Source organism: Cryptomeria japonica, chromosome 9 (assembly GCF_030272615.1).
Source record: "Cryptomeria japonica chromosome 9, Sugi_1.0, whole genome shotgun sequence".
Lineage (NCBI taxonomy): Eukaryota > Viridiplantae > Streptophyta > Pinopsida > Cupressales > Cupressaceae > Cryptomeria > Cryptomeria japonica.
In genome coordinates this window covers 639,846,521-639,874,506 of record NC_081413.1, presented here as the reverse complement: position 1 = coordinate 639,874,506, position 27,986 = coordinate 639,846,521, and the positions used below count along the sequence as shown (strand labels likewise).

The 27,986-nt window shown below is 38.6% G+C and overlaps 1 protein-coding gene across 1 annotated transcript in view; it reads left to right on the top strand.

The window, feature by feature from the left end:
• Positions 1-3,902: 3,902 nt before the first annotated feature.
• Positions 3,903-27,986, top strand: part of LOC131855872 (uncharacterized) — a 118,310-nt gene continuing 94,226 nt past the window's right edge. The window contains exons 1-4 of the mRNA XM_059211861.1: positions 3,903-4,032; positions 4,161-4,306; positions 4,818-4,934; positions 11,741-11,930. Coding sequence (XP_059067844.1) covers positions 3,903-4,032; positions 4,161-4,306; positions 4,818-4,934; positions 11,741-11,930 — 583 coding nt within the window. The remainder of the gene's footprint in view (positions 4,033-4,160; positions 4,307-4,817; positions 4,935-11,740; positions 11,931-27,986) is intronic.

The following is a 27,986-nucleotide window of genomic DNA, read 5'->3' as shown; positions in this document are numbered from 1 at the left end:
AAAATGTTAGGAACTAGCCCACTTGAATTAGAATCACATTCAGATGACTTGGACTTAATCAAGGATGATCAGGAGCTCCTTGTGCGAGGTCATTCTGATGAGAGTACCATTCTAGACATTGACATATATATTGAAATTTTTGACACATCTATCATGACCCTTGGTACCCTCGAAACATCTCAACCTAATGACCCCCTACCTCTAATCCACCCTAAACTTATTGATTGGGAAAATGAAAGCCATGCCACCATTGATACCTTTCCTAATGACCATGCCATATCTGTATATCTTAATGCAATCGAACCTGCAACAACTTTCACCAGGAATTTCAACAACACATCTTCTAGTCAAGTGGGTGCCAAATCTCCCAGTCACAAAAGTGAAAATATAGAAAACAATATCAAGTCTAATGTTGAGAACCATTTCTTGGCAACATTAGATCAGGAAAAAGTAAAAAGAAAGGATGCATCTAACGGTGAAAACCTCCTCGAGGCGCTGGAAGATGGGAGATTTGACACTTTAACTATGCACTATCAAGAAAGGTCATCCATTTTGATCGAACCAACAGAGGCAGTTAACATTGGGACAATAGAGCAACCAAAGATCCTACATCCAACAACTTCTCTGTCAGAACAAGAAATGCAACAACATATGAAATTTTTCAAACGACAGCAAATCAATTTTGCCTGGTCATACGTAGACATGCTAGGATTGGATCCAGAGCTTATTATGCATCACTTAAATGTCAGTCCAAGAGCCAAACCAGTTAAATAGAAATTAAGGAAGATGCATCCATATATCGCTCTCTTGGTCAAAGAAGAACTAAAGAAATTACTGGATGTAGGATTCATCAGACTTGTGGCTACATATTAGAGAGCTTTGACCTTAGTTGGATCTACTCCGATACCTCTAGCTGAAACAATGTATCCCCAAAATATTAGTCAACTAAGATCACTTCAAGGTTGACTACTGTCAATCAAAAGATTTGTCGCTCAACTAGCCGATAAATGCCAACCATTTACTCATCTATTGCATAAAAATGTTACTTTCAGGTGGGACCATCAATGCAAGGATGCATTCAATCAGATCAAGGCCTATCTCATGCAACTACACATCCTAATGTCACCAATTCCAGGAAATCCATTGTTACTCTATGTATCAACCATCGAAGTATCATTAGGAGTCTTGCTTGCACAATAAGACAATGAAGGAAAAGAACGAGCCATCTACTACATCAGCAAAACATTAGTAGGATACAAGATCAACTATTCACCAATAGAAAAAGCATGCTTGGAGGTAGTTTTTGCTTCTCAAAAATTAAGACACTATCTACTATCTCACTCCATCAAGTTGATTGCTAAAATCTATCCATTGAAGTATTTTCTCAGCAAGGCAACATTAACAGGATGACTAGCAAAATGGATTATGATTCTAAGCGAATTTGATATTGAGTATGTTGACAGAAAAGCTATAAAGGGGCAAGTCATTGTAGACCAACTAGCCGATGCATTGCTTCAAGATGACCATCCTTTACACATCGACTTTCTCGATGTTGATATCATAACGGTCACCACAAAAATATGGCAATTATACTTTGATGGTTCATATACACAGCATGGATCAAGAGCAGGTATTCTATTCATCACAACACAAGGTCATACAATTCCGAAAGTGTACAAATTAAGTTTTCCATGAACCAACAATATAGCAGAATATGAAGCTTTGGTTACAAGTATCAAAATGGCTATAGAATAGAACATTACACAACTTCAAGTCTTTGGAGACTCTCAGCTCGTCATCAATCAAATCAATGACAATTATCAAACAAAGGATGAAAAGTTAATGCCTTATAAGAAGATGGTTGATGATGTCAAGAAATACTTTATAAAAATAACTTTTCAGCAGATTCCAAGGAATGACAACAAAGAAACAGATGCCATGGCAACACTGGCTTCTCTACTCCAGATGCAAGAAAATCAAGAGCGTTACGAATTCCTAGTGGAAGAGTTGTTTTATCCTGCACATAATTCTCTAGATTCCCAAACTATTTGTCACCTTGTTGGGCATGATTCCTCCAGCTATGGCCAAACTTACACATACCTAAAAGATAACATCCTCCCTCCTGACTTATCAAAAAACCAAAAAGAGAAACTTTATTCGCCAATACTCCCATTATACTCTCGTCGTGAATACCCTTTTTAAATGAGGTCTAGATGGTACTCTTTTAAGACGTCTCAAACAAGTTGAATCTGAGAAGGCCTTAAATGAAGTCCATAATGATATTTATGGAACTTAGTCAAGTGGTCTTACCCTTTCAAAAAAACTCATACGCTTGGGCTATTATTGGCCAACTATGGAACAAGATTCTTTTCAGATAGCTAAAACATGCAAACATTGTCAGATCTATGAAAATTTGATTCATGCACCAACACAAGAACTTCATGCTTTGGCAACATATTGGCCTTTTTGCCAATGGGGTCTTGATCTAGTAGGAAAGATAAATCCTTCTTCATCCAATGGTCACAAATTCATCCTTGTAGCTACAAAATATTTCACAAAATGGATTGAGGTAGTAACTCTCATCAATATCATAGGAAAATAGATTGTTGCATTTATCTTGAACTACAACATTTGTCACTATGGAATACCCATGAGCATTATCACTGATAATGGGCGGTTGTTCAAGAACCAAGATGTCCAAGAGCTATGTGAGAAATTCAAGATCCAACATAGATTTTCAACACCCTACTATCCACATGGGAATGGGCAAGCAAAGTCATCAAACAAAACCATTCTGAAATCCTTAACAAGACCGTGAATAATGCTGGAAGAGATTCATATATTCAATTGAACCCTACTCTATGGGCCTATCGTACCAATATTCGCACACCAACAGGTGCCAAACCTTTCTCTCTTGTCTATGGATAAGAAGCAATACTACCAATAGAAGTAGAGATACCTTCCCTACGAGTATCATTAAAAGGCCTGATCTCAAATGAAAAAAAATGAGTATCTAGATTGCAAGAGTTAGAATTAATCCATGAACGCAGACAACATGCTTTTGATCATTTAAAGGTCCATCCGGAAAGAATGTGCCGCAGTTACAATGACAAGTTTAAACCAAGAACATTTCAAGTTGGAGAGCTACTACTAAAAGAAAATCCACACAACCAGGCAGATCGAGAAAAGAAAGGGAAGTTTGAACCAAACTGGTTAGGTCCATTTGTAGTCACAATAGTATTTGGGTTCAGAGCATATCAACTATCAACACAGGATGGGGATCAGCTCGAGGAACCCATCAATAGCATGCATCTGAAGAAGTTGTATGTCTGAAAAAGCAAAAAATCTTAAAATAGTGAAAAAGCAGAAAATACAAAAATAGTGAAAAACAATAAAATAAAATAAAAAATATGAGAAAAAGTGCAATAAAAAAAGTTGGTGAAAACTTGGCAAACATGCACTATCTGTTGGCTAGCTCTTCCATCTATTAGTTCATGTATCCTTTTGCTTGCATTCATTTTCCATCAGTGTTGTTCATATCCATAATAAGCATTTGTACATACGCAAGCATTGCAGGTGATTTCTCACCATGGTTTGGATCATTGGGTATATCATAATGACTTTGTTTCTAGGCTTGGGGCAAAATTATCGATCATTTTGAGCTTAATCAAATAGGTATAACTATAGTCAGGCAACTCTTGTTAAGTGAAAACTAAGACACATCCAACGTTGAACACGAGATCAACTTGTCCACCATCAAACTATCACATGTCAGTCTAAGCACATCACACACTTTTCAATGGATGATATCTTTTGGATAATGATTTTAACATGATTGTTCAACTTTTCTATCTTGATTAAAAGTCACAAACAAACGTGGATGACAACTTTTTTTAAGGAAGATGGGTGCGGAGTGGCAAGGAGAGCAAGGGGGAATCCCAAATTTCAAATCTGGGAATGGCGGATTCCCTGGGGATGGCAGCCTTTCTGGGGGTGGAACTGGCAATCAGGCTGGTCTCCAGGCATCCCAAGGTACAGAAGAGGACAAGGAGACAGTCAAATCGGTGAAGACAAAGATTCCAAAACTGAGGACCCACATGATAGAGGTAAGGAAAAAAAATGGTCTTCACTTTTTGGAGTGAAGTCGCTGGTAAAAACAGGGCTACCAGAAGTTAAAAATATTCATGATCTAGTAACAGGGGTTGTTGCTATCTCTGTTCCGGATAAGCTGGTAGATTTTATTTTCTTTGGTTTAGCTATGACATTAGTTGGACGAATTGCTGGTTTTGGGCCTGACATTGATGTTGTTAGGAATTTTATAAGGAGGAAATGGGTTCTCAAGGGTCAAGTGGATGTGGCGGCGTTGCCTAGGGATTTTTTTTGCCTTTGCTTTTAACTTTGAAGAAGATATGAATAAAGCTCTATGTGAAGGCCCATAGATGTTTGACAAGTCAAATTTGGCTCTACAAAAATGGGCTCCAAACCTTTCTCTCGACGAGTCATTTTTTGTGTCGGCGCCTGTGTGGACGTGCCTCCCAGGCCTTCCGCTGGAGTTCTGGAATGAGGAAGTCTTCAAGGGGATAGCGAGTTCTTTTGGAGAACTTCTCTTGATTGACCCAATGATTGCAGCTAAATCAAGGTTAGTTTTTGCCCACATCTGTGTTAATGTTAATCAAATGGCGGATATGCCCCAATCTATTGGGATTATATCTAAATTAGGGAAATGGACCCAAGTGATTGAATATGAATCACTCTCGTTTGCTTGCTTTCATTGCAAAAAATTGGGCCATTGGGAAAAATCTTGTCTGCTTAAGAAGGGTAAGAACAGGAAGAATGATAGCAGCGTGAAGCAGAAATGGCAAACGAAAGAGAAAAGAGAAGACCCATCAGTAGAGTGTGATCCAGATAAGGAAGTGATTGAACTAGAAAATGAGGTGAAGTAGGATGGGAATAGTAATAATGAAAAACTTGCTTGTGTCTATTCTAATAATCAAATAGTAAGCACTAAAGAAGATGAGCAAAGGATAGAGGCAAATAAAAAAATGATCTAGAGGACCAGGAGGGAGAGCCAGTCAGTCAGGAGAAAGCAGAGGAAAGTTACAATGACGATGTGTCTACATCATCTTATACAAAAGCAATTGAGGAAGACTTCAATGAAGAGCAAGATTTTAACATTTTTGATTTTGAGCCTCTTTTGTTATTAACCAATGGAAGTCCAAAGTCATTTCAATGCAAAACCCCATCACATAGTGTGGAAATGGAAGCCCTGGAAGGAAATCTTAGGATTCTTGGTACGAAAGAGGGAAAATTGAATAAGGAGGGACCCAATGGAGGTATTGCAACTAGAAGAAAGAATAAGAAAAAGGTAGATGTTGGAAGCCAAAACAAAAAGAAGGGGAGACCTTCTCTGAAACATCAAAGGGAACAGGAAAGTTGGAAGAACCGTGCTGATGGAACATAGAGCTCCATCGAGTCATCTCTATACCCGGTTAAAGTATGAAGATAATTTCCTGGAATATAAGAGGGTTGAATGCCCCTCATAAGCAGGATGTGTTACGTAATATGATAAGAGATCATAAACTGGATGTGGTCCTTGTTCAGGAAACTAAGATGAGTAAGGATAAATTGGAAAGGATTAGAATATTTAAAAATAATGGAGTTATAGGATCTAGTTCAGAGGGAGCCTCTGGAGGAACAACGATTTTTTGGAACCAAAAAACTATTAAAGGTAAGGAAATTATTTCTGAATTTAATAGGAACTCTGTGCAGCTTGAGCATATCAAGGATAACTTTGTTTGGGTTATCACTAATGTCTATGCGCCTAATACCAAAACTGGGAGAGCTAAATATTGGATAAGCCTTGCAGAAGACAAACTAAATTTTGCTGATAAAAGATGAATAATAATGGGAGATTTCCATACTCCGCTTAAAGAGGAAGAGAAGATGGGAGGCCTCCCCTTGCAGCTTGATGGTAAACAAGATCTTATGGATGTGGATCTCCAAGGGATTAACTATACCTGAACTAATAGAAGAACTGGAGATGATCTTATTCAAGTTAAGTTAGATAGAACCTTAATTACTCCTGAGTGGTTATCTAAGTTTAGCTATTCTTTGGTGTCAGTTATCAAGATTGGTTCTGATCATTACCCTATTTCTTTTACTGCCAATTCTTTATCTGCTAAGAGAAATTTCCCTTTTAGATTTGAAAAAGTATGGTTATCCCATCCGTCTTTGGAAGCTTGTGTTGCAGATTGGTGGAGTTCTGAGGTTGAGGGAACGACCCTATTCAAAATAGCTAAAAAGCTCAATATTATAAAGGCTAAAATCAAAATTTGGAATAAAGAGATCTTTGGGGATATCTTCAAGAGTAAAATTCAAATTAAAACTGAAATAAAAGAAATTCAAGATAAAATCGAAGAGGATGGGCTTTCACAAGAGTTGAGGTCTGTGGAAAATGGCTTGTTGTTTAAATACCACACCATTATTTCTAATGAAGAGACATTCTGGTGACAAAGATCAAGAGCCTTGTATTTGAAGGAAGGTGATAAAAATACCTGGTTTTTTCACTTAATTGCTCTTAAGCACAGAGTGGTTAACAAGATATCCAGTGATGTAGAGCATCATGAAAAACCAACCAAGAATCCCAAATCAACCATGGAGTCCCAATCCTAGGGTTCTCAATGACCCAAAATAATCATTAATCTGCAATCTTGATATGTTTGAGGAATCTAACAAGATTATTACCAAACAACCAATCCAATATCAAACCTTTCATATCATTTATAACTTTTTAAACATTATTCAAGACCCAAACAATGCATCATGCTGTCCCAGTTAATGACAGTCTGATAGACCCGTACTCTATTATTAATAACTTTCAAACACAAACGTAGTTTGAAGTTCTCTTTGGTGAGGTTGTAGAAAACTAACCATATTCAAATTTTAGAACTATCCAATGGTGTATTTAGGAGTTATGGTCTCTACACCGAGACCGTTTTGACTGTTACAAAAAAAACAAGAATTCTTCATTCCCAATCCGCCTAGGGCATCAAATATCTCATAAAATACTTAACCAATCACATTGAAACTAAATTAATTTGAAATATAATTCATCCCTCTATAAAACACCAAATTTACAACAATTTCAAATGGTGCAATCAAAATATTTTAGTGAAACTCTCCACAAACCCCAATTTGGAGGGTTTTTTGACAGTTTTCACCAAATCTTGCATAACTTGCTTCAAAATGATTGAAATTAAATGAAACAAAAGGGAAATTTTTTTTAACTCATGTCATTATCATATCCAATACATTTCCAATGATTACAAATGATTTTTCATAAAGAAAAATGTGAATGATTGGACTGGTATACCTAGAAAACAATGTGGAGTGTGTAAAAACTTCAAATGTTATTCATTTCCTTCCTCCAATCTTACACACACCCCTTGGATTCGACAAAATGATGGTTTTTATAACCTCCACACATCCATATGGTAGTTACAACTACCCAAGACCAATTACATCCTTGGTTTGCAACTTTATAGTGCAATTTGTGCTTGACAACATTTTTGACACAATTGACAATTTTGACATTTTGATAAATATGACCCCTAATCTTTGCTTGTGCACTTGAAATACATTTAGATGGACTCAAAAAAAACTTTTACATCCTATTTACCCTTCCATGGGAATATTTTCACAATGTGATCTCCTAGACCATATTAGGACTCAAATACACATCTTGAGCAAATGTCTTACAATGCTTCACAAAATGACTCAAAATACATTAAAATGACCATATAAACTCAAATATGAGTGAAATGATTCATGGAATGATCTTTAAAGTCCTGGTGTATGTTTGGGTTAGGTGCTCCTGCACCATCCAGGTTATCCTATAATAGAGGGATTTTAACGGATGATAATGATATAAGAAAGGAAGCTCTGGACTATTTTAGCACCCTATTGGGCGATGTGGATAACCTTGATGACAGTAACCAAAACCTCCTATTGCAAGCTATTCCCTCTACCTTGACTGAGGAAGACAACAAACGTTTGTCCCAAATACCTTCTAGTCAAGAAATAAAAAAGGCGGTGTTCTCTTTTCAGGGAGATAAGTCTCTTGGACCGAATGGTTTTCCAATGTTGTTTTTCCAATCTTTTTGGCATATTGTGGAGATGGTATCTATAAAGGTGTTAAGGAATTCTTTGGTTCTAGAAGGCTTCTAAAATAATTGAATGTGACCTTCATTGTCCTAATTTCGAAGATCTCTGGAGCTAATTCTCTTAATAAGTTTAGACCTATTAGTCTCTGTAACTTTGTTTACAAGTTTTTGTCTAAGGTTCTTACCTCAAGATTGCTGGATATTCTTCCCAGAATTATCTCTGCCCAACAAAATGGTTTTGTCCCTGAAAGATAGATTCTGGATTCCATTATTTCAATTCATGAAAATATTCATTCTCTTACGGTGGCTAAAAATCAGGGCTTTTTTCTTAAGTTAGATATGGCTAAAGCTTATGATAGAGTGAATTGGCAGTTTCTATTAAGGATTATGAAAGCCTTTGGATTTGGACAAAAAGTTATTCAGCTTTTCTCTCAATTGATGGAAACTTCCTCTTCTGTTGTTATTGTCAATGGATCCCCTTAAAGTTTCTTCAGAAGCACTAGAGGTCTAAGACAGGGGGACCCCATCACCCCAATCTTGTTTACTATTTTAGCTGAAAGTTTGGGTAGATTTATTTTTAAAAATGTGGAAGAAGGTAATCTCAAAGGACTGAAACCTTCTTCCTCCAATTTTACTTGTACTCATGAATTGTTTGTTGATGACTCAATTACTATGGGGGAAGCTACTATTAGGGAAGCTAAAAATATGAAGAATGTTATGAATATTTATGAATCTGCTTTTGGTCAAAAAATCAATTGGGATAAGAGCTCTCTGTTCTTCATCAGTACCCTTGTTCGAAGACAATTAAGGATTGAAAGGATTCTTGTTTGTAAAATAGCTGAGCTTCCCTCTACTTATTTGGCACTCTCCCTTTGTATTAAGCCTGAGGATAGTTTTTAGATTAAGTTGGTTAACAGATTCAACTCCAAACGGGTAGGTTGGAAAGGGGCAGTCCTTAGTCAAGCGGGCAAGGTCAAGCTGCTCAAAGCCACCCTCCAAAACTTGCCTGTTTATGCTCTCAGTTTGTTTAAAATCCCTAGAAATTTTGCAGAAGCAATTGAAAGAATCCAAAAAAAGTTTCTTTGGTCAGAAGTGGAAGTCAAGAATAGAATTCCCCTTATAGCCTAGAATAAAATCTGCTCTCCCAAGGCCTATGGGGGGTTGGGTTTATGGAATATAATCTTTATGAATAATGCCTTATTAGCAAAACAAATTTGGAGAATGAAAGGGGAGGAGAGAGAGTGGAATTTAATCTGGAGAAATAAATATTTTCACATGCAACCTTCTGAGGAAGAATTTTTGGATAAATCTTTTATTGTTGAAGGTTTTGCAATTTGGAATGCAGTTCAATCGGGTAAAAGTTGGGATGCAGCTCGAAGAATGTAGAAACTGGGGAATGGCAGAAGTATAACATTTTGGGAAGACAGATGGATTATGGATAAACCTCTCGAGGAAATTCCAATCCTATATGATTGGAAAGATTGGTTAAAAAACAAGCATGGGGATTTGGTTAGAGATTACAGGAGAAATGGAAAATGGATTGAATTTAGCCAGCATTGTCTGGGGTTAAAGTTTCTTGAGATTATGCTTTCTTCTAAAATTATGAGAGACAACAAAGAGGATAGTTTGATATGGAGGGAAACCCTAGATGGGAAGTATTCTGTGTCCTCGGCTGTGGCTATCCAAAATAAAGTTATGAAAGAAACTCCTATTTGGGCTAAAGTGTGGAATACGAAGTTAATTCCTAAAGTTAATATCTTTTTTTGGATCTTTATCCAAAACAAGGTATTAACTCTGGACAACCTTTAAAAGCAAGGATTTGTTTTTCCTAATAGGTGTTCTCTTTGTTGCAGGGAAAAAGAGTTTGCATGCCATATTCTCCATCTGTGTACTTTCAACCAAGAAATTTGGAAAATTATTTTAAGTAGGTGGAAGCTGAGTTGGGTTTTTCCGAACTCTCTAGGGGAATCCGGGTAGCAATGGTACTGCCCGAATTCCAACCCAAAGATTGTGGAGCTGTGGAAACTAACCTTCCCTAATGTTATCTGGAACATCTGGAAAGAGCGCAACAACAGGATTTTTAGGGATAAAAGTGCCAACCCTGAAGTGGTGGTGGATAAAATATACAGGAGTATCTTTGAATGCCTCAATGGCATTGATTATGGTCTAGTTGCTAAAGAAGACTTCAATGATAGGTGAAACCTCTCTACTACCAAACCTTGTAAGGAGAAGGGCAAAGAAGGTCTTGCTTGGTCTTTTCCACCTTAGGGTTGGATAAAAGCCAACTTTGATGGGGCTTCTAAGGGGAATCCAGGTAAAGCTGGTTATGGGGGCATTGTCAGGAATTTTGCTGGAAGTTGCTTAGTGGCGGTTGCTGGCCCTTTGGGGAGTTAAACCAGTCATTATGCTGAAGCCTCAACTATGCTGAATACTCTAATTATTGCTAAGAACCTAAATCACGATAATTTATGGCTGGAGGGAGACTCACTAAATATCATTAAGTGCTTGAAGGGGGAAACTGAGCCATCGTGGTCTATAGAAAACATAATTTTGAAAGCTAGGGAAATTATTGCTAGTTTTAAAGTTATAATAATTGAACATGCCTTTAGAGAGAAAAATATGGTGGTGGATTGTCTGGCGAACCTAGGTGTTAATTCTGAATCTCAAACAATTTGGCATGGGGAAGATGTTAATATGTGTATTAAAGAGGTCCTCAGAAAGGATAGATTTACGGGGAAAGAAGGACCAAATAATTATGATAGTTGATATGAGTATTTTATGCATTGATAGAAAGGTAATGATTACTTGGCAAAGTGGTAGAATCCCAATCAATTATAATAACACTCCACACACTTTGTGGGTCATATTTTTCAAAATTTTGAGAGACAACGAGAAGAAAGCTTTGAGTTTGCAAAAGAACAGAGGTGAAAGTCTGAAATTGAATATGGGAGGTGATTTAAGGAGGGAGGAACCAGACAACACTTCCAGATGGAAGGATATGCCAAAAGTTTGGGCAAAGCTGGAAAAAGTGTCCCTAACGAGTTTCATGGAGAAGCTGGTTGATTACGACAAAGGTAGGGTAAATCTCGTTGTCTCCAAAATTACTAAAAAATTGGAGTAGTGGGTCTTCTAAAATCTATGGTGTGAGGTTCAAATTGGACGCGACCCTCATCGTGACTATGACAGGTATGCCCAACTCAGGGCTAAATTTTTTTAGAGATCTTAAAGTTTCCAATAATGCGGTAAAACTTTTCCCGCATAAGGAAAATGAGAGGCTAAAATTGGAAAAGCCACAGGGGGTTATTATGAAGCCTCCAACATCAAGAAAAATTTGGGGCTGGCTTTTGAATGCCATCATGGAATACATAACTATTGAGGGCCACTTTTCTATGGCCCACACTTATCACTTTGTGTTATTAAACCACTTCATACATGAGAAAAGGGTTTCCATACCCTACTATCTCTTTAGGTCCCTGTCTAGGTCTCTCAATAAACACAACAAGAATCCCTCGAACCCAATGCTCCATTATGGGCTCATGTTGCTCATTTATGAGCACTATAAAATCCTTGCCATGTAGGAAAACAAGAGGTTGTCCACTTCTCTAGGGAAAGGCAAGAGAAAGTTGGAGGAAGGGGAACCCAGCAAGGAGGAGGCTACTTCGAGCAAAAAAAGCAAGAGCACCACTGAGATGAAAGCCTATGATGAAAAGAATGATACAGAGGAAATTGGAAAAGAGGGCAGTGAAATGGAAATGGACGAGTCAGAGGGTGAGGAAAGTTGGAAAGATGAGGATGTGGGTGCAGAGGAAGAAGAAGGTGAGAATGAGTCTGACAATGATAGTCCAATTCACAGTGCTAGCTTAGGCAATGACAATAGCCAACCTATGGTGGATAAGGATGCTAAGGATAATGAGGAAAAAGATATGAATTCTGAGAGGGAGAAGAACAAGGAATCCAAGAAGGAAACGACTAAGGATAGTCTGAGTGAGGATAAGGAGAGCACTGGAGAAGGGTTATTCCTGGATAACCTTAAAAAACTCACTGAGGCCAGATTGGGTTATGACAGATGGACATATGAACTATTAAAGAACTTGGGAAAAAATGGGAAATAGATGGATGAGAAAAGGAAGGAAGATGATAGGAATTAGAAGCAATGGAAGCAGGACATGGAGGAAAAGGTTAAAAAAATGGCAGCTTAGATTGACTATCTGGAAGAAGGGAAAGTGGCGATGAAAAACCTATTGGGAATGATCCCGAATATCTTGTCTGCTGTTACAAAGAATCTTGAGCATATCTCGAAGGTCCTCAATAACTCTATCTCTCCCAAACCAATGGTGGACCTCGACATGGATGAAGATGCAATTGAGATTGGAAGCGGGGAAGCTACACCTGGTGGAGCAGCTAAGAGAACCAGAGCAAGTGTTAAGAAAGTTGTTGTTGCGTCTGCTAAAGAAATCCCTAATCTTAGGGAGAATATCAAAGACTTGTATGGGATTAGCAGTAACTTCGCTAATGCCTTGAAAAACATAAATTAGTTCTTTTTGTCTATCTGGCTAGTTTTTGCTGGTTTTTTGGGGCTTTTAGCTGGTTTTTTCTAGTTATTTTGTTGGTTTTCCTAGAGTATGTTCCTCCTGGTTTCTTAATGCTTTTATCTTATAAGGTCATTTTGTAAAGGGTTTCAGGGCCCCTTCAAAACCTGCTTTTACCTTAATTAAAAAATTTTCTATCTTGATTTTTGCTATCGTGATTTCTAAGTGACTCCATGATGTCTCTGACTAGAGGAACAAGGAAGGAACATGATATTTTTCTTGTTTGTAAATTAATCATTAATACATGCAAATTTGTCTCAAGACATGATCATTGGAGTATCATCGAAGACATTTCTAATTTGCGTATAGAAATGGTTAATACTTCTTGTTTTATGCAAGCAACACTAAGGTCATCTTAGTTCAATTATACCTCGATGTTTGTGCTAACTTGCAATATCAAAATGCAGGAAAGTAGTACTCAAGTAATCATGGTTTAATTATATCATCGATGTTTGCACTCACTTCCCACATTTTAAAAGAAAAAGATCAATGATAACAAAACACAATAACCCAGTGACTGGTACGGTCGTAGCTTTGCATTGGCATTTGCATTTAGCTTGCATCTCATTCTTGCAAGGGTTCGCACAAGCTCATTTTATCCAAGGTTAAATCTATCGCATAAATCAACAAGGTATCATCATAAGTGTATACACAATCAGACCGATGACTCATTTCTCTCCAGATATTGTCAACCCATCGCTAATTTTATGTTACCCCCTCAACAAAACCAACATCAACATATCTAAATCTTCCTGCAACCCGATATCAACAAAATGTCAGTTCTTTACCCAATCAACATTATCAATTCTATGAATTGGTCACATCTAAATCTATTCTATCATGTCTTATACATGATGTATCTTTCCTGGAACTAGACGTTCTGATCAAGTCTTATACAGGATATATATATTCTTGAAACCAGACGTTTTGATTATCTTTGTCTTATATAGGAGGTGTCAATCCTGAAACCAAACTGAATCTCGATCTTATCAATTTAATCAATCACACTTTATCAATCATCACATCGAGAACTGCATCACCATGATTGTAGAACTCACACTTTCATCAACCACAGTTGAGAAATCAAATCATTTCTAATCAGGATATCAATTTCGCAAAAATTCACACCCTCCAAAAGTCAATTATCTCAATTGATCTCCCAAGGTCCCATCATTATACCACAATTTATTAATCAATGTCTTGGGCATTCTATCGAACTAATATCATCATCAAAATAAGATCATTCTTTGAATCAACACGTCATCATACCTTGCTTCAAAGAGGGGCAACATGTATACACGTAAAAATGGTCTGAAGATAATTAATTAAATAAGCAATTATTTAATTAATCCCTCTTCCTAATTTAATTGAAATCATAAGCAATTTGATTAAATTCTACCTTTCATCTACTTATTAATAAATCTAAGGATTTATTTAATAGGTCCATTTCAATAAGTCCCCTTTGATTAATAAATTCAAATTAATTAATCTTCCCCCCATTCAATCAATTCTTCTAATTCCCTAATTAATTAAAACAAATCAATTTATGAGTTGTTGAAAATTAATTTCTTTTCCTATTATTTGAATTTTAAAATTCAAATTACCCACATGTCTCCTAACTTCTAACCACCTAACGTAACCATCCCTCTAACCTAACCCATTCCACCTAACGTTGGGTTTAACTAACCCTCTCCTATCTTGCACATTCTAACCTCCTTATCCTAACCTCCTATGGTGTGGATATTCTCCCCTTGAGACACATGGCACTTTGGCCACATGTCTCCTCTCTTGGACACTTTCCCTCTTATGAGCAAGGCTCCTTGACACTTGTTACCATGGAGATGACAAGTGTCCCTTCCTCCAACCTCTTCTCCAACCTCCTCCAATTTCACCCTTGATATCTTCAGACTCAATCTTGACCGTTAATTCCTACCACCTCACCCCTGGCCTTGGAAATACTATAAATATCCCCCATTTTGGAGCACAAAGGATCCCATCTCATTATCATCTTAGGCATTGTTACTGTAGCATAGAAAATAGGAAATCATCACATGCAAGTCAAAATACTAATCATTAGCTCAATCACAAAACTAAATTGCAATGATCTAATCCTAAACAACACTCAATAGAGACATGAAATAAAAACATTCAAAACTAGAAATTAAGCAAACCAAAGGTATGAATTGAATGCCCCTTCATGCGGCTCCATTGTTCTTCTTTCCTCTTCAAATGGTTTGGTTGTGGATCTCACCTACAAGTGCACTCACATAATTGAAAGCAAGATTGACATTGATTATTGATCAAGAGTACTAGAAGCGTAAATTCGATAGTCTGATTATCAATTATTAGCCTTGATTGATGAAGATCATCCAATTTATAGATAAATTGGAGAAATGACAAGATTAGCATGATAGTGATTTGAATGGAAATTCAAATCAAGAATAGCAAAATTATGACATGTCTATGACAAATTGCTATGCAAGGATTTATGACAATTTCTATGTCAAGAATTTATGACAATTTATGACAAATTTCTATGTCAAGAATTGATTGATTGTCAATTATGACAAATTATGACAAATTGCTATGTCATCCCCATGAATTTAGGAGAGAAATAGGAGGAAATTGAAATTAAGAATTTAGAAAATTAGAAAAATAGGAAAAAGAGGAAATTAAGAAATTAGAAATTAGGAAATTGATGAAAATTAGAAATTAGGTAAATTAATTAATAATTTTTCATTTATTAATTAATTCACAAAGAGGAATAATTAACCAATTAAATGAACATTTAATTGCAACAAGAAGACTTAGGATAAATAAATAAATTATTTAATCATAGAGGAAGAAATGACACACAAGGTTAAATGATTAAATCACAAAACCCTAGAAGATAAATTAGCAATGCGAGAATGACAATTAGGTCTTGATTGAAGATAATTGATTCAATTTGATTTTGATTAAATGATTTGATTGATAAATACACCAATTGATGAGGAACAATGACTAATTGATCCACATTGACATATTTGAGACAGACAACGATTGATGACAAATCGATCGCAAAATGACAAAATTGACAAGCGGACAAGGATCGATGACAAAATAGATTGCAAGACGACAAGATTAAAAATGACCACGGTTGATGACAAATCGATCGCAAAATGGCAAGATCGAACATGACAACGATCGATGACAAATCGATCACAAAATGAGAAGATTGAAAATGATAAAGATTGATGACAAATCGATAAGATTGATAAGAGGACAACGATCAATGACAAATCGATCGCAAATCGACAAGATTGAAAATGATAAAGATTGATGACAAATCGATAAGATTGAAAATGATAAGGATTGATGACAAATCGACAAGATTGATAAGAGGACAAAACCCTAATTAGGATTGACGATGTCCAAAATGATGACAAATTAGCACGCATATTGATGCGACAAGATAAGTTCGATCAAAATCATGACTGGATAGCCTTGTCAACAAGACCAAATTTGAGAGCGAGACGAATGAAGAATGTAGAGGAATGACTCGATGTTCACAAATGATAAAGACCAAGTGCGAATCATAGGAGAAATGTTAATGCGACGCAAAAACCTAAAATGAGGCAATGCGCAAATGTTAAAATATGACTCCGCAAGCGTTGACCATTTTTAGGTGTCTACATTTTGCCCCTCTTTGAGACAATGTGATTTTAAGCGTTGTTTCAAAGAAAAATAATGAAAATGCCCCAGACAATAACAATGACATATGCATGCCCCCTCGAGGAATTGGCTGGAAACATGCAGAAAAGAGGCCAATTGATCGATAAAGATGATAGGATCGAACGGACTGACAATCGGATATTGGATGCAGGAAGGATAAGCAATTGAAGATGCACAAGACCACAACCAACATAAGATGGAGAGGATGCACGTCCATCTATGCACTAACAAAGAGCTATAAATGAGACCAAGAGGTTAAAAATTGCTCATTTGCACTAGACAAAGAGGAGAATTTTTTGATCTGGACAAGGACACTTGCAGAGAGATGGCAAACATTCCAATGGCGGATCATCTCGGGGAATGAATACACACATTCAGACGACCGGATGATGCGGGAGCAACGGTATGGATCTCAAAAACCCATGTTTTCAATTTCATGACTTTTGATTGCTTGCGGGACATTGTGGGGCCCACAGAAAATGTAGAAACTTACTTCTGCGCTTGTGTAGGAAAAATCCTGCGCTTGTGTGAGGTCTTCTGTGCTTGTGTAGGGAGACACAAGCGCAGGTTACCTAACACAGGTGTAGGTTCCTTGACACAGGCGCAAGTGTGCATTGGAAACCCTAATTTTGGTCAAAATGACATGCAAATGATCCAGAAAAAGGGGATAAGGGTAGGATAGGTCAGATTAGATGAAAAACACCTTGATTAGACATGAAAATGAGGAAATGCAACCCATAGGAGCAAACTCTAAAACTAACAAAATGTGCCCCAATTTGTGATGCAGAGGCGACAGTATCCGTTGATCATGCTGGAGAACCAACCAGATTGCTTCATGTTACGACATAGACTCAGGAGCACAGAGAGAGATACATTAGCAGGACTTGGGATATACTATATCAAATTCATGCCCGAGATTAGGGCAAACACAGGACTGCTTACCGCACTGGCCGAGCGATGGCATTCTGAGACCTCCTCATTCCATCTGGCGATTGGAGAGGCGACGGTGACACCGGAGGACGTATGACGTATCCTCCGCATTCTGATTCATGGAGAGATGATAGAGTATGACCCAGTGATAGGGAGAGATGCATTGTGCAGACTGTTTGAGTGCGACGCAGATGATCTGGATATCGTCAAGAGGGAGATTGGCTGGGAGACGATGGCATCAGAGTATGATCGACGATATGTGGTGATAGCAGTGGTGATAGCATGTCTACTAGCAGGAGATAGACGAGGACATGGATTCCCTATTGGATGGGGAAGAGTGCTAGAGCAGATGGTGACAGAGGGGACAGTGTACGCATGGGGACCATGTGTGCTTGCTATGCTGTATTTCCAGCTGCATCAGATAGCATATCAGGGAGTTCAGACTTTGAGTTGTGGAGTCACATTACTACAGGTATGGGCATTTGAGCACATAGCTATATGTCGGCCGATGAAAGAGAGATAGATAGTACCATACTGACCATATGTGTATTGCTATGGTGGAGCACTAAGATAGGGTCCTTTTGGATACATATTGTACTGGCAACATGAGCTAGACAGACTGAGAGAGTTCATATGGAGGCCATATCGTGATTGCCCTGGATGGTCAAATGACAGCGAGGAGCTACCGTATTGTAGATAGGAGAGATACTTGATTGGGCGACCAGTGAATTGCCAGAGAGTGATTGAGATGTACCTGCCAGAGAGAGTCAGACGACAGTTTGGAGAGAGGCAGGATGTACCTAGGAGGACTGCACACTTTGCCTGATCGCACAGAGAGACGAGTCATTGGGGGAGTATGATTCAGCCACACATAGCATATGCTAACTTCTCACAGCTACAACAGAGATAGTAGGATTGGAGATCAGATGTGGTGGACGCCGGGATGACAGATGAGTATGATAGATGGTTTGCACAACGACGACCAGTGCCATTGAGAGATCCAGACATTCTAGTACCGAGACAACAACAAGACTTCCCACTCACAGGAGAGGAGGAGGGAGATGATGAGGATGAGGAGGATGAGGACGGGGATGAAGATGATGGGGATGATGGGGATGATGAGGATAGAGATGTGAATGGGGATGATGAGGATGGGCAGCAGGATGGGGATGACGATGACGGAGATGAGGATGGGGATGACGAGCAGGAGGCATGACAGGATATACCCATAGAGCCGGAGACAGCTAGGACAGAGGAGATGGAGATGTGCAGGGCTATCATAGCGAGTCAGCAGGATCACATTGCGACTTTAGAGAGAGAGCATGAGTAGTGCAGAGCGGAGATAGCCAGACTCACAGCGGCTCAGGATATAGCTGTAGCTCAGGCACAGCAAGAAGAACAGAGAGTCACTGAGTATATTGGGTCGATTCAGGATTCCAGTGTATGGGAGCTAGGACAGATGCTGGTAGAGACTAGAGAGGAGATACGCCTTTGGAGGACACTATATGAGAGTGCAGTTCCACCAGAGCAGAGAGCACCTTCATATTGGGCACAATCGAGGACAGAGAGCAGGGCACGCTCTCGGAGGTCATTGAGCAGCATGGGGGTGAGTGGACCTATGAGACCACCACAGCCAGGACCAGGAGGGACATCATCCATGAGACATGGCAGGGATGAGGAGGACAGAGGGAGCACCCAGTGATAGAGGCACGTGCTCCTTAGGACAGACAGTGGACATTTTGTAGTTTGTCATTTGGTAGTCAGCCTGCGGGCCATACTTAGGACAGACAGTCCAATTTTGTACTCCGATATTATTGTGATAGATGATATGATATGCATCGATATGATGGGATGCAATATGTTATGACTTATGGTTGTTTTCCATGTATGGATGACTTATGCACTATTTATGTACCATTGTGGAACATGTATGGATGTATTTTTTGATGTGTTTTTGATGCATTTATAATATGAAATGGATAAAATGCTTGATGTGATGCTTGATGTAATGTAAATGTACTAACCAAATGGATGCAGGATGCAACATGCATTTTTGGAAATCAGAGCACTAGACTGAACTGACTATCCGACCGGACGGAAGAAGTGTTAGTAAGAAGAAAATGAAACAGAGGACAATTAGAGACGAAGAAAAACTTGCTTTCAGTAATGCACTTTGTAGGTGAGAACCTTTATTTTTATGTAGCAAAATGGATGCGTAGCATCATGGCATTGAAGGCCAGAGCTGAAATGCAACCCTTTTTGCGAAAGACAGACACATCATAGACAAGCAACAATCACAATCAAAAAAAAGAAAAGGATCATGAACCATCCCGGTCACTCTAAATCACTCAGTGACATCATCGAGCAACATAGGAACATGATCGAAGCCAAAGATAAATCAATAAAAAGATAAGATGCACAAATTCCAACAAATCAAACAAACATCTTGATCTTCATTGTCAAAAGTTGAAAGTGTTGATAGGACGATCATGCTGTCTGGTTTCAGGACATGTGGTACCCCGTCTAAGACAGGACACAGTCTGGTTTCAAGTATACCACACCCTGTATAAGACCCATGATAGTAGAGACAAGGACAAATGATTTTGATGGTAACGTTCGATTGATATGACAATTTTGAGCAGTTTGAATGTCTCGTTTGATTGAAAGAGTTCATCTGTTAATGCGTGATTTCAGTAAAACGCAGTGTTGGATTGCATGTCATTGGATGTATACTCAGTGATCTGTCTATGCACAGAGGTTATCATTTTTTTTTTTGTTCGTTTTTCTTTTCGAGATTTTACAATTTTTTTGTGTTCTTTTTTTTGTTTTGAGGACTTTATTTGATTTTTATGATCTTTTTTTCAGGACATTTTTCAATTTTTTTGTTTTTATTTCAAGACATTTTTCAATTTTTATGATCTTTTTTTCAGGACATCTTTGAAATTTTTAGAGATTTTTTCAGGACATTATTTGATTTTTTTGGAGATTTTTTCAGGACATTATTTGATTTTTTTGTTTTCATTTTAGGACATTTTTCAATACAAAAGTTCCAGTGATCGATCATGACAAGGGGAACACACCGAATGCACATCTGAAAGACATACATAAACAGGGACCAAAATATATGTACAAGAAACCGGGGCATGCAAGACAATGATGTTGACCAATAACAGACCTGGAATAGAACATTGGGTTAAGACTAAGATAGACATGATAAACCGGCCGAGAGAAAGCATAGCTTAGAGGGCATGACAGATGACGAAGTAACGATCTCATTTTACACATGGCGCCTGTTTGCCAGGTTTTCACCAAGGTACTTGCCCCAAGCGCCTGTTTACCAGGTTTTCACTAGAGGGCGAATCATGTTTTTCTTTACTTTTTTGTTTTCTCTTTTTTCTCTTTTTTTGCTTTTTGATTTTTTTTCATTTTTTTTTGTATTTTTTTGATATTTTGCAATGTTTTTTGTATTTTTTTTCAGGATCATACTTGAAGAAATGCTGATAGAAAATTATGCCAAGTATTTGCGAAGATGCATGCTGTTGACAGGATCAGACAAAGGTTCACCTTCTGGAGTGGCAAGTTGATATGCCTCCAAGCCATAGGCTGCAGTGACTATGAAAGGCCCAACCCAATTAGGTTCAAACTTACCTTTGATGATGTCAGTAGACTGCGCATTCTTAGGGTTTGCCTTTAAAACCAGGTCTCCCACTTCGAAGTGTCGCCCTTTGACCTTTTTATTATAAGAGCGACGGAGACGGTTTTGATATGCTTGCAAATGTGTCAGGGCTGCCTGACGTTTCTCATCTAACATCTCAAGCTGGTGCAACTGAGAGACTCTGTGTGTCTCATCATCAATTAAATGTTGCAAGGAGACTCGCAAGGAAGGAATCTCCACCTCCAGGGGTAAAATAGCTTCCGCACCATACACCAATGAATAAGGTGTTGAGCTAGTAGGTGTGCGGATAGAAGTGCGATAGGCCCATAGTGCTGGATTCAACTGTACATGCCAATCTTGACCAGCATCATTGACAACTTTCTTCAGGATCTTGATAATAGTCTTATTTGATGCTTCAACTTGACCATTCCCCTGTGGATAGTATGGACTAGAGAAACGGTGTTGAATATGAAATTTTTCACAAAGCTCTTTAACATCTTTATTCTTGAAGGGACGACCATTATCTGTGACTATGGAAAGAGGAACCCAATACCGGCATATGATATAATTCAGCAAGAATTTTGAAATTTGGACACCAGTAATATAGGTCATGGGGATAGCCTCGATCCATTTTGTAAAATACTCTGTGGCTGTAATGATGAACTTGTGTCCATTTGCAGATGTCGGGTGAATCTTGCCAATAAGATCCAATCCCCATTGAGAAAAGGGCCACGGAGATATGACAGAATGAAGCTCTTGAGCTGGTGCATGAATATAATTTCCATGGATCTGGCATTTGTAGCACTTCTTAACAAAATCATGAACATCTTTTTCCAGAGTAGGCCAATAATACCCAGCACGAATCAACTTTTTGGCTAAGCTTAGACCATTGAAATGGCCCCCACATATACCATCATGAACCTCGTGTAAAGCCGTTTGTGCTTCGTCAGAATCTAAACACCTGAGGAGGGTATGGTCAAAGGAACGGCGGTAAAGGGTGTCGATGATGATGACATATTTAGCTGTTTGTCGGATAAAGGCTCGGTGTTGGTTAGCGGAAAGGTTGGGTGGTAAGGGTTGGGATTTCAAATATTGATATATGTCATTGTACCATGGGGAGTTGGGACCAACAAGAACGCACATCACATCTGCTGTCGGAATGTCAAAAGAAGGAACCAACAATTGTTCAACTAAAAATTCACATTTGTCCATATTGGAGGCAACTGTAGCCATTGCATCCGCCGACTTTTTTTGCATCCTTGGAACTTGACTGAAATGAATTGCCGTGAATTTGGTCTTGAAGAAATCCACCATGTGCTTATAGGGAATAAGCTTTTCATCTTTTGTTTCATAGTCATCATTCACTTGACAGATGACTAATTGAGAATCTCCATAGACTTGCAAATGTGTGATGTTCTAGTGGACTGCTACTCGGAGTCCTGTAACCAGTGCTTCATACTCTACAATGTTATTGGTATAGTGGAAAGTTATTCTGTAGGACTTTGGAATAACATCACCTTGAGGGGTGACAAACAAGATGCCTGCTCCAAACCCAAATTTGGTATGGGATCCATCAAAGTATAACTTCCATTCATTAGATGATGTGAGAGCAAAGACTGATTCATCTGGAAAATCGGTCAACATGGGATGATCATCAGAAATAGGAGCCTCTGCAAGTTGATCTGCTATGACTTGTCCTTTTATCGCCTTTCACTCCATATACTCAATATCAAATTCACTGAGAATCATGACCCATTTTGCTAGGCAACCTGTCAAAGCTGCTCGGCTGAGCAAATATTTTAAGGGATCAATTTTGGTGACCAACAATGTTTGGTGGCTCAGCATATAATGTTGGAGTTTCTGCGTTGCAAATACCACTGCTAAGCATGCCCTTTCAATAGTTGAATAATTTAGCTCATAGCCTACCAATGTCCGGTTGATATAGTAAATAGCTCGCTCTTTGCCGTTCTCATCTTGTTGGGCCAATAGAACTCCTAATGCCGTTTCAGTTGCAGAAATATACAATAAAAATGGCTTTCCTTCTATAGGAGGCATTAGGATAGGTGGTGACAGCAAATATTCTTTGAGAGCTTGAAAGGCTGATTGACACTGCTCAGTCCATTTGAAAGCGACACCTTTGTGTAATAGATGTTGGAATGGATGACATTTATCGACCAACTGAGCTATGAAGCGGCAAATTGACTGGATCTTTCCTTGCAGACTTCTTAATTGCCGGAGGTTTGAAGGTGGAGGCATATCCATTATTGCTTTGACTTTGGTAGGATCGACCTCAATGCCTCGGTGAGAAACAATGTATCCTAGTAATTTGCCCGCTGTAACACCAAAGACACACTTCTTTGGATTGAGCCTAAGTTTGTAGGTCTCCATTCGGTCAAAGATTGGGCCCAGGATGGCTAGATGACTATCTCTAGTGATAGATTTGCATAACAAGTCATCAACATAGTCCTCCATCAAAGTATGCATGAAATCATGAAAAATTGTCGTCATTGCTCTTTGATATGTTGCGCCTGCATTTTTAAGACCGAAGGGCATCACATTCCAATAGTAGGTACCCCAAGCATAGGTGAATGCTGTCTTATGCTGATCTTCGGGAGCAATGTGAATTTGGTTATAGCCGGAGAAACCATCCATCAATGAAAGCATCTCATATCCAGCCGTCATGTCCACTATGATGTCTATGTTTGGCAATGGAAAATCATCTTTAGGGCATGCTTTATTGAGATCCCTAAAATCTATGCAGATTCTGATGCCCCCAGTTACTTTGCTAACTCGTACTAAATTTGAAATCCAGTCTACATAATCAATGGGTCTGATGAAGCCCACATCTAGTAATTTATTTAATTCCACATTGACCAAAAGAGCCACCTGAGGATGCATCTTTCTAAGTTTTTGTTTGACCGGTTTGGCATCTGCTTTCAATGGCAAATGATGAAGGACTAATTCTGGATCGAGGTCAGGCATATCTGAATAGGACCATGCAAAGTTGATCTTCTTCTCAAGAAAGAAATTGACAAAATCTACCTTTTCCTATTGTGATAGAGAAGCAGCAAAATGAATGACCTTAGGGTTGTCAGGTGTACCCAAATTGATTTCCTCAGTCATTTCCTCGAGCAATGTTGATTTGTCCTAACTTGACAGGGGTATGTCCACTCTTCCACCTTTGGGCACCTCAGAGAGGTTTTCACCTGCAGGTACGTCTTTTATTTTCACTTTTGTATGATCAGAGAGTGCCTTACAGTTTTCACTCAAAGATCTATTCTTTTGATTTTTTACCGTTTCTTTTCTTTTTTCATTTTGATGACTGGAAGAGGGAGTTGACTCCCCAAAATATGCCATGGAATCTAGGTCAATAGCAAATCCTGCCTTATGATCACCTTGTGGGATGCCTTCCCGTAGTCCAAGGAATTCTGCAATGGCTTCGTCATTTTGGAAACAGTCCAATGTGAGCGGTTCTTGTTGGTCATATTGGATAAGCTGGGGATAGATGAGGGGCATGTCATCATCGGTTGTAAGGAGAGAGAGGGCTGATATGGTAAAAATGTGAACATCTGTGGTGTCACTATCCGAACTGCTTGTGTCAGATTCGGAGCTTGGATCCCAGAATGACTCTATCCAAGCATGAGGACATGTTTTAGGAAGAGGAGTTATTTCATGTTTATCTTCTATAGGCAAATTATCAGGGTCAATGAAGATATTGTCGAGGGCATAGGAGCTAGAAGAAAAAGAACTCCACTCCCATTCATTAGAATCAGTTTCGGGTTGGGTATCCTCAAGTGTTATTTCATCGTCAGAATCATGGCCTTTTCGACATGTGGGTACTTTCGTAGATGTGGATCCAATTCGTAACGGTACAAAACCTAACCCTAAAGTTGGAGGTCACCTCTTGGGTATAACAGGTTCTAGCCTTCCATTGTTATTCAGGCCTAAGCCACTGCAGCCATCATATCCTTTCTTTTGCAGCATAGTAAATCCTTTGCCGTAGCATTCCACTGGCAACCTGACAGGTGGGATCTCAGTTGGATCTTTGTAAAGCCAATCTATGACATGATCATCTACAGTTTCTTTGTCAAGTTCACCCCATCTTGTAAATGTAGTGGGAGGCTGATATTGAATAATGACCTTAGGTTCTTTTTGCAATAAATGTGGTTTGCCATATGATTTTGGAGATATTGGTAAATTCCCGATGAGGAATGTTTGATCCATTGAATATTCTCCACACCCTTGGTCCTGTATCTTCAATTTCCCTTTGACAGCATCTAACAATTCATTAGGATCCACATAGTTGTGTGACTTGGCCTCTCTATTAACTGGGACTTGCTGCTGAGGGGTATCCTTTAAAGTAGCACAAAATTGAAATGGATTAGGATCTCCCAGAATTGTTATCTCAGTTCCATTGTAAGGATATTTTAAACATTGATGATAGGTGGATGGAACTGCTTTCATTGCATGGATCCATGGACGACCAAGAATCATATTATAAGGGAGATCAAGGTCTAGGACTTGTAGGAAAGTGTTTTCTGTCACTGGACCGACTCTGATAGGCAATGTAATTATCCCTTTGGATGGGCGCTCAACATCATCATATGCTTTAATTGTTATTCTTTTGGAAGCATCAATGTCATTTTCTGTATATCCAAGGCCAATGACCACTCTCAAGGTACAAATATTAAGACCTGCTCCGCCATCTATCAAGGGTTGTCGGATTTTGCAATTATGGACAAAGACTTCAAGGTGCAAGGGATCATTATGAGGGAGCTTATTAGGTGAGATATCATTATCAGAAAATGCGACATTTTGGGAAACAGCTAGATGTCCAATCCGGGCTTGAAACTGGTCAACATCAATATCTGTTGGGACAGTGGATTCAATCAAAGCTTTATCTAGGACTGCACGATGCATGGGAGACATTTTCAACAACTCAAGGATTGATATTTGTGCAAGTGTTTTTCCTAGATGATCCAAAAGATTGTACTGACTTGCCGGAGTTGGTTTGGAAGGAGCTGCAGGAGCTCCTTTCAAGACTATCTTGGATCGACGAGTGGTGACCACGCAAGAAGGATCTTGTTCCTTTATTTTCAGGGTGGAAACATACTCATTTGACGCACGAAAACAATTAATGACATTGTTATAACCGGTATTGGCATAATTGGCCATTTGAGCAGAGTTGGAAGAAGATGCTTTACCCTTGTCATGATCAAGAAAAGGAGTTTTGAAAATAGTATGATCAGTGTTAGAGGTTGGATGGGGTGGATCTACCTCAATTACTCCTTGCTCTAATAAATCTTGAATCATATGTTTTAATTGAAAACATGATGCAGTTTTATGTCCTTTGGATCGATGATATTCACAGTACGCATTATCATTCCACCAATGCGGTTTTACCACTGGTTCTGCCTTGATATCTGGTAGCATAATAAATTTTGCTTGTATCAATTGTCTCATTACTGATTCAATAGGCTCTCCCAATGGCGTAAATTGTCAAGGAGGCCCATCCCACGATCGAAAGGGTTTGCGTTGTTGGTTTTGTTGTTGGCCTTGTTGTTGATTATATTGTTGAGTATGCTGTTGTTGAGCATGTTGTTGGTATTGCAGTTGTTGAGTAACATTGCCCATTGGCGCTTGATTTTGTTCCATAGTTGACATATTAGGAACACTCAATTTCTTGATCGTGAATGGGGGTTGATTTGCATTCACCGCTCTTGCATCAACAACTCCATCATTAGTGACATTCTTGTTCTTATACCAAAATCTATTTCTATCCCCTGAATAATTTGTGTTGTCATTGTCTTTATTGAGCTTGATAATTCCTTTAGCTACCAAAGCCGTTTCAATGCTCATTCCTTTCTTAATGAGTTTCTCTATAGTACTGGGACTTTTTAATTTTAACTCATACATCATTTCTGGGACCAGATTTTGGATAAACAAATTCACTTGTTGTTCTTCAGGTATATCGAGAGAAGAACGACTATACAAGCTTCACCATCGTTGCAAAAAAGTCACTAATGGTTCACCTTGCTTTTTCTTGGTATTGCATAAATCTGACATAGTCATGTCACTGTCGATGTTGAACGCGAAATGAGATAAAAACTTTTGAGCCAATTCCGACCAAGTCTTTATATTTCCTGGGAGATGTGAATACCAATCCATGGCTTGTCCCGTGAGACTTCGGGCAAATAATCGCATTAGATATGTCTCCTCATAGCTTACTTCAGTACATGCCGTGAAAAATGCTCGAATGTGATCTTTTGGATTGCCATTCCCTTTATATTTCTCAAAATTAGGTGCTTCAAAATGTTTAGGGAATGGAGGCATGTATACACTCTTGTCAAATGGATTAGGACATAAATCTTGATCTGTATACAACTTCTTTGTTCCTTTAGTTTCTAATGCGTCAACTTTTCGTTGCAACTGCTCAAGTTGTTGCGCAATTGTATCAGATTTTAGAGGTCCATCATTAATCCCAGTGGGTATTCTTTGTCGATACATCGTGTTTCCAATCGGTTGTTGATATTCTGAAATGGCCGTTTTTGGTGTCTCTGGCATATAAACTTCTTGGTACATCTCTTGTTGTTGCGGTTGTGCTATGCCTTGATATCGACCTTGTTGTTGTGCTTCTTGCAGCCTAGGCTGATATTGCAATTGAGTATGTGGTTGATATTGCATAGGCGCCAATTGCGGTTGTGAAGTAGAATAGCTTGCTTGCCTTGGCACATATTGAGGCACATGTTGTTGATGTTGACGAATGGGAATTTGTTGACTTTGTGCCAATTGTTGTCGCGGTGTATATCCCATCATTTGTAAAAAACTTTGTTTAGGTGGTTTTCGTTGCTTCTCCTTAGGATGGGGTATGGCACTTGCATTAACTTGTTGTGTTGTTTGTCCAATCCATTGTGATGGTTGCAAGTTTGCATTAAC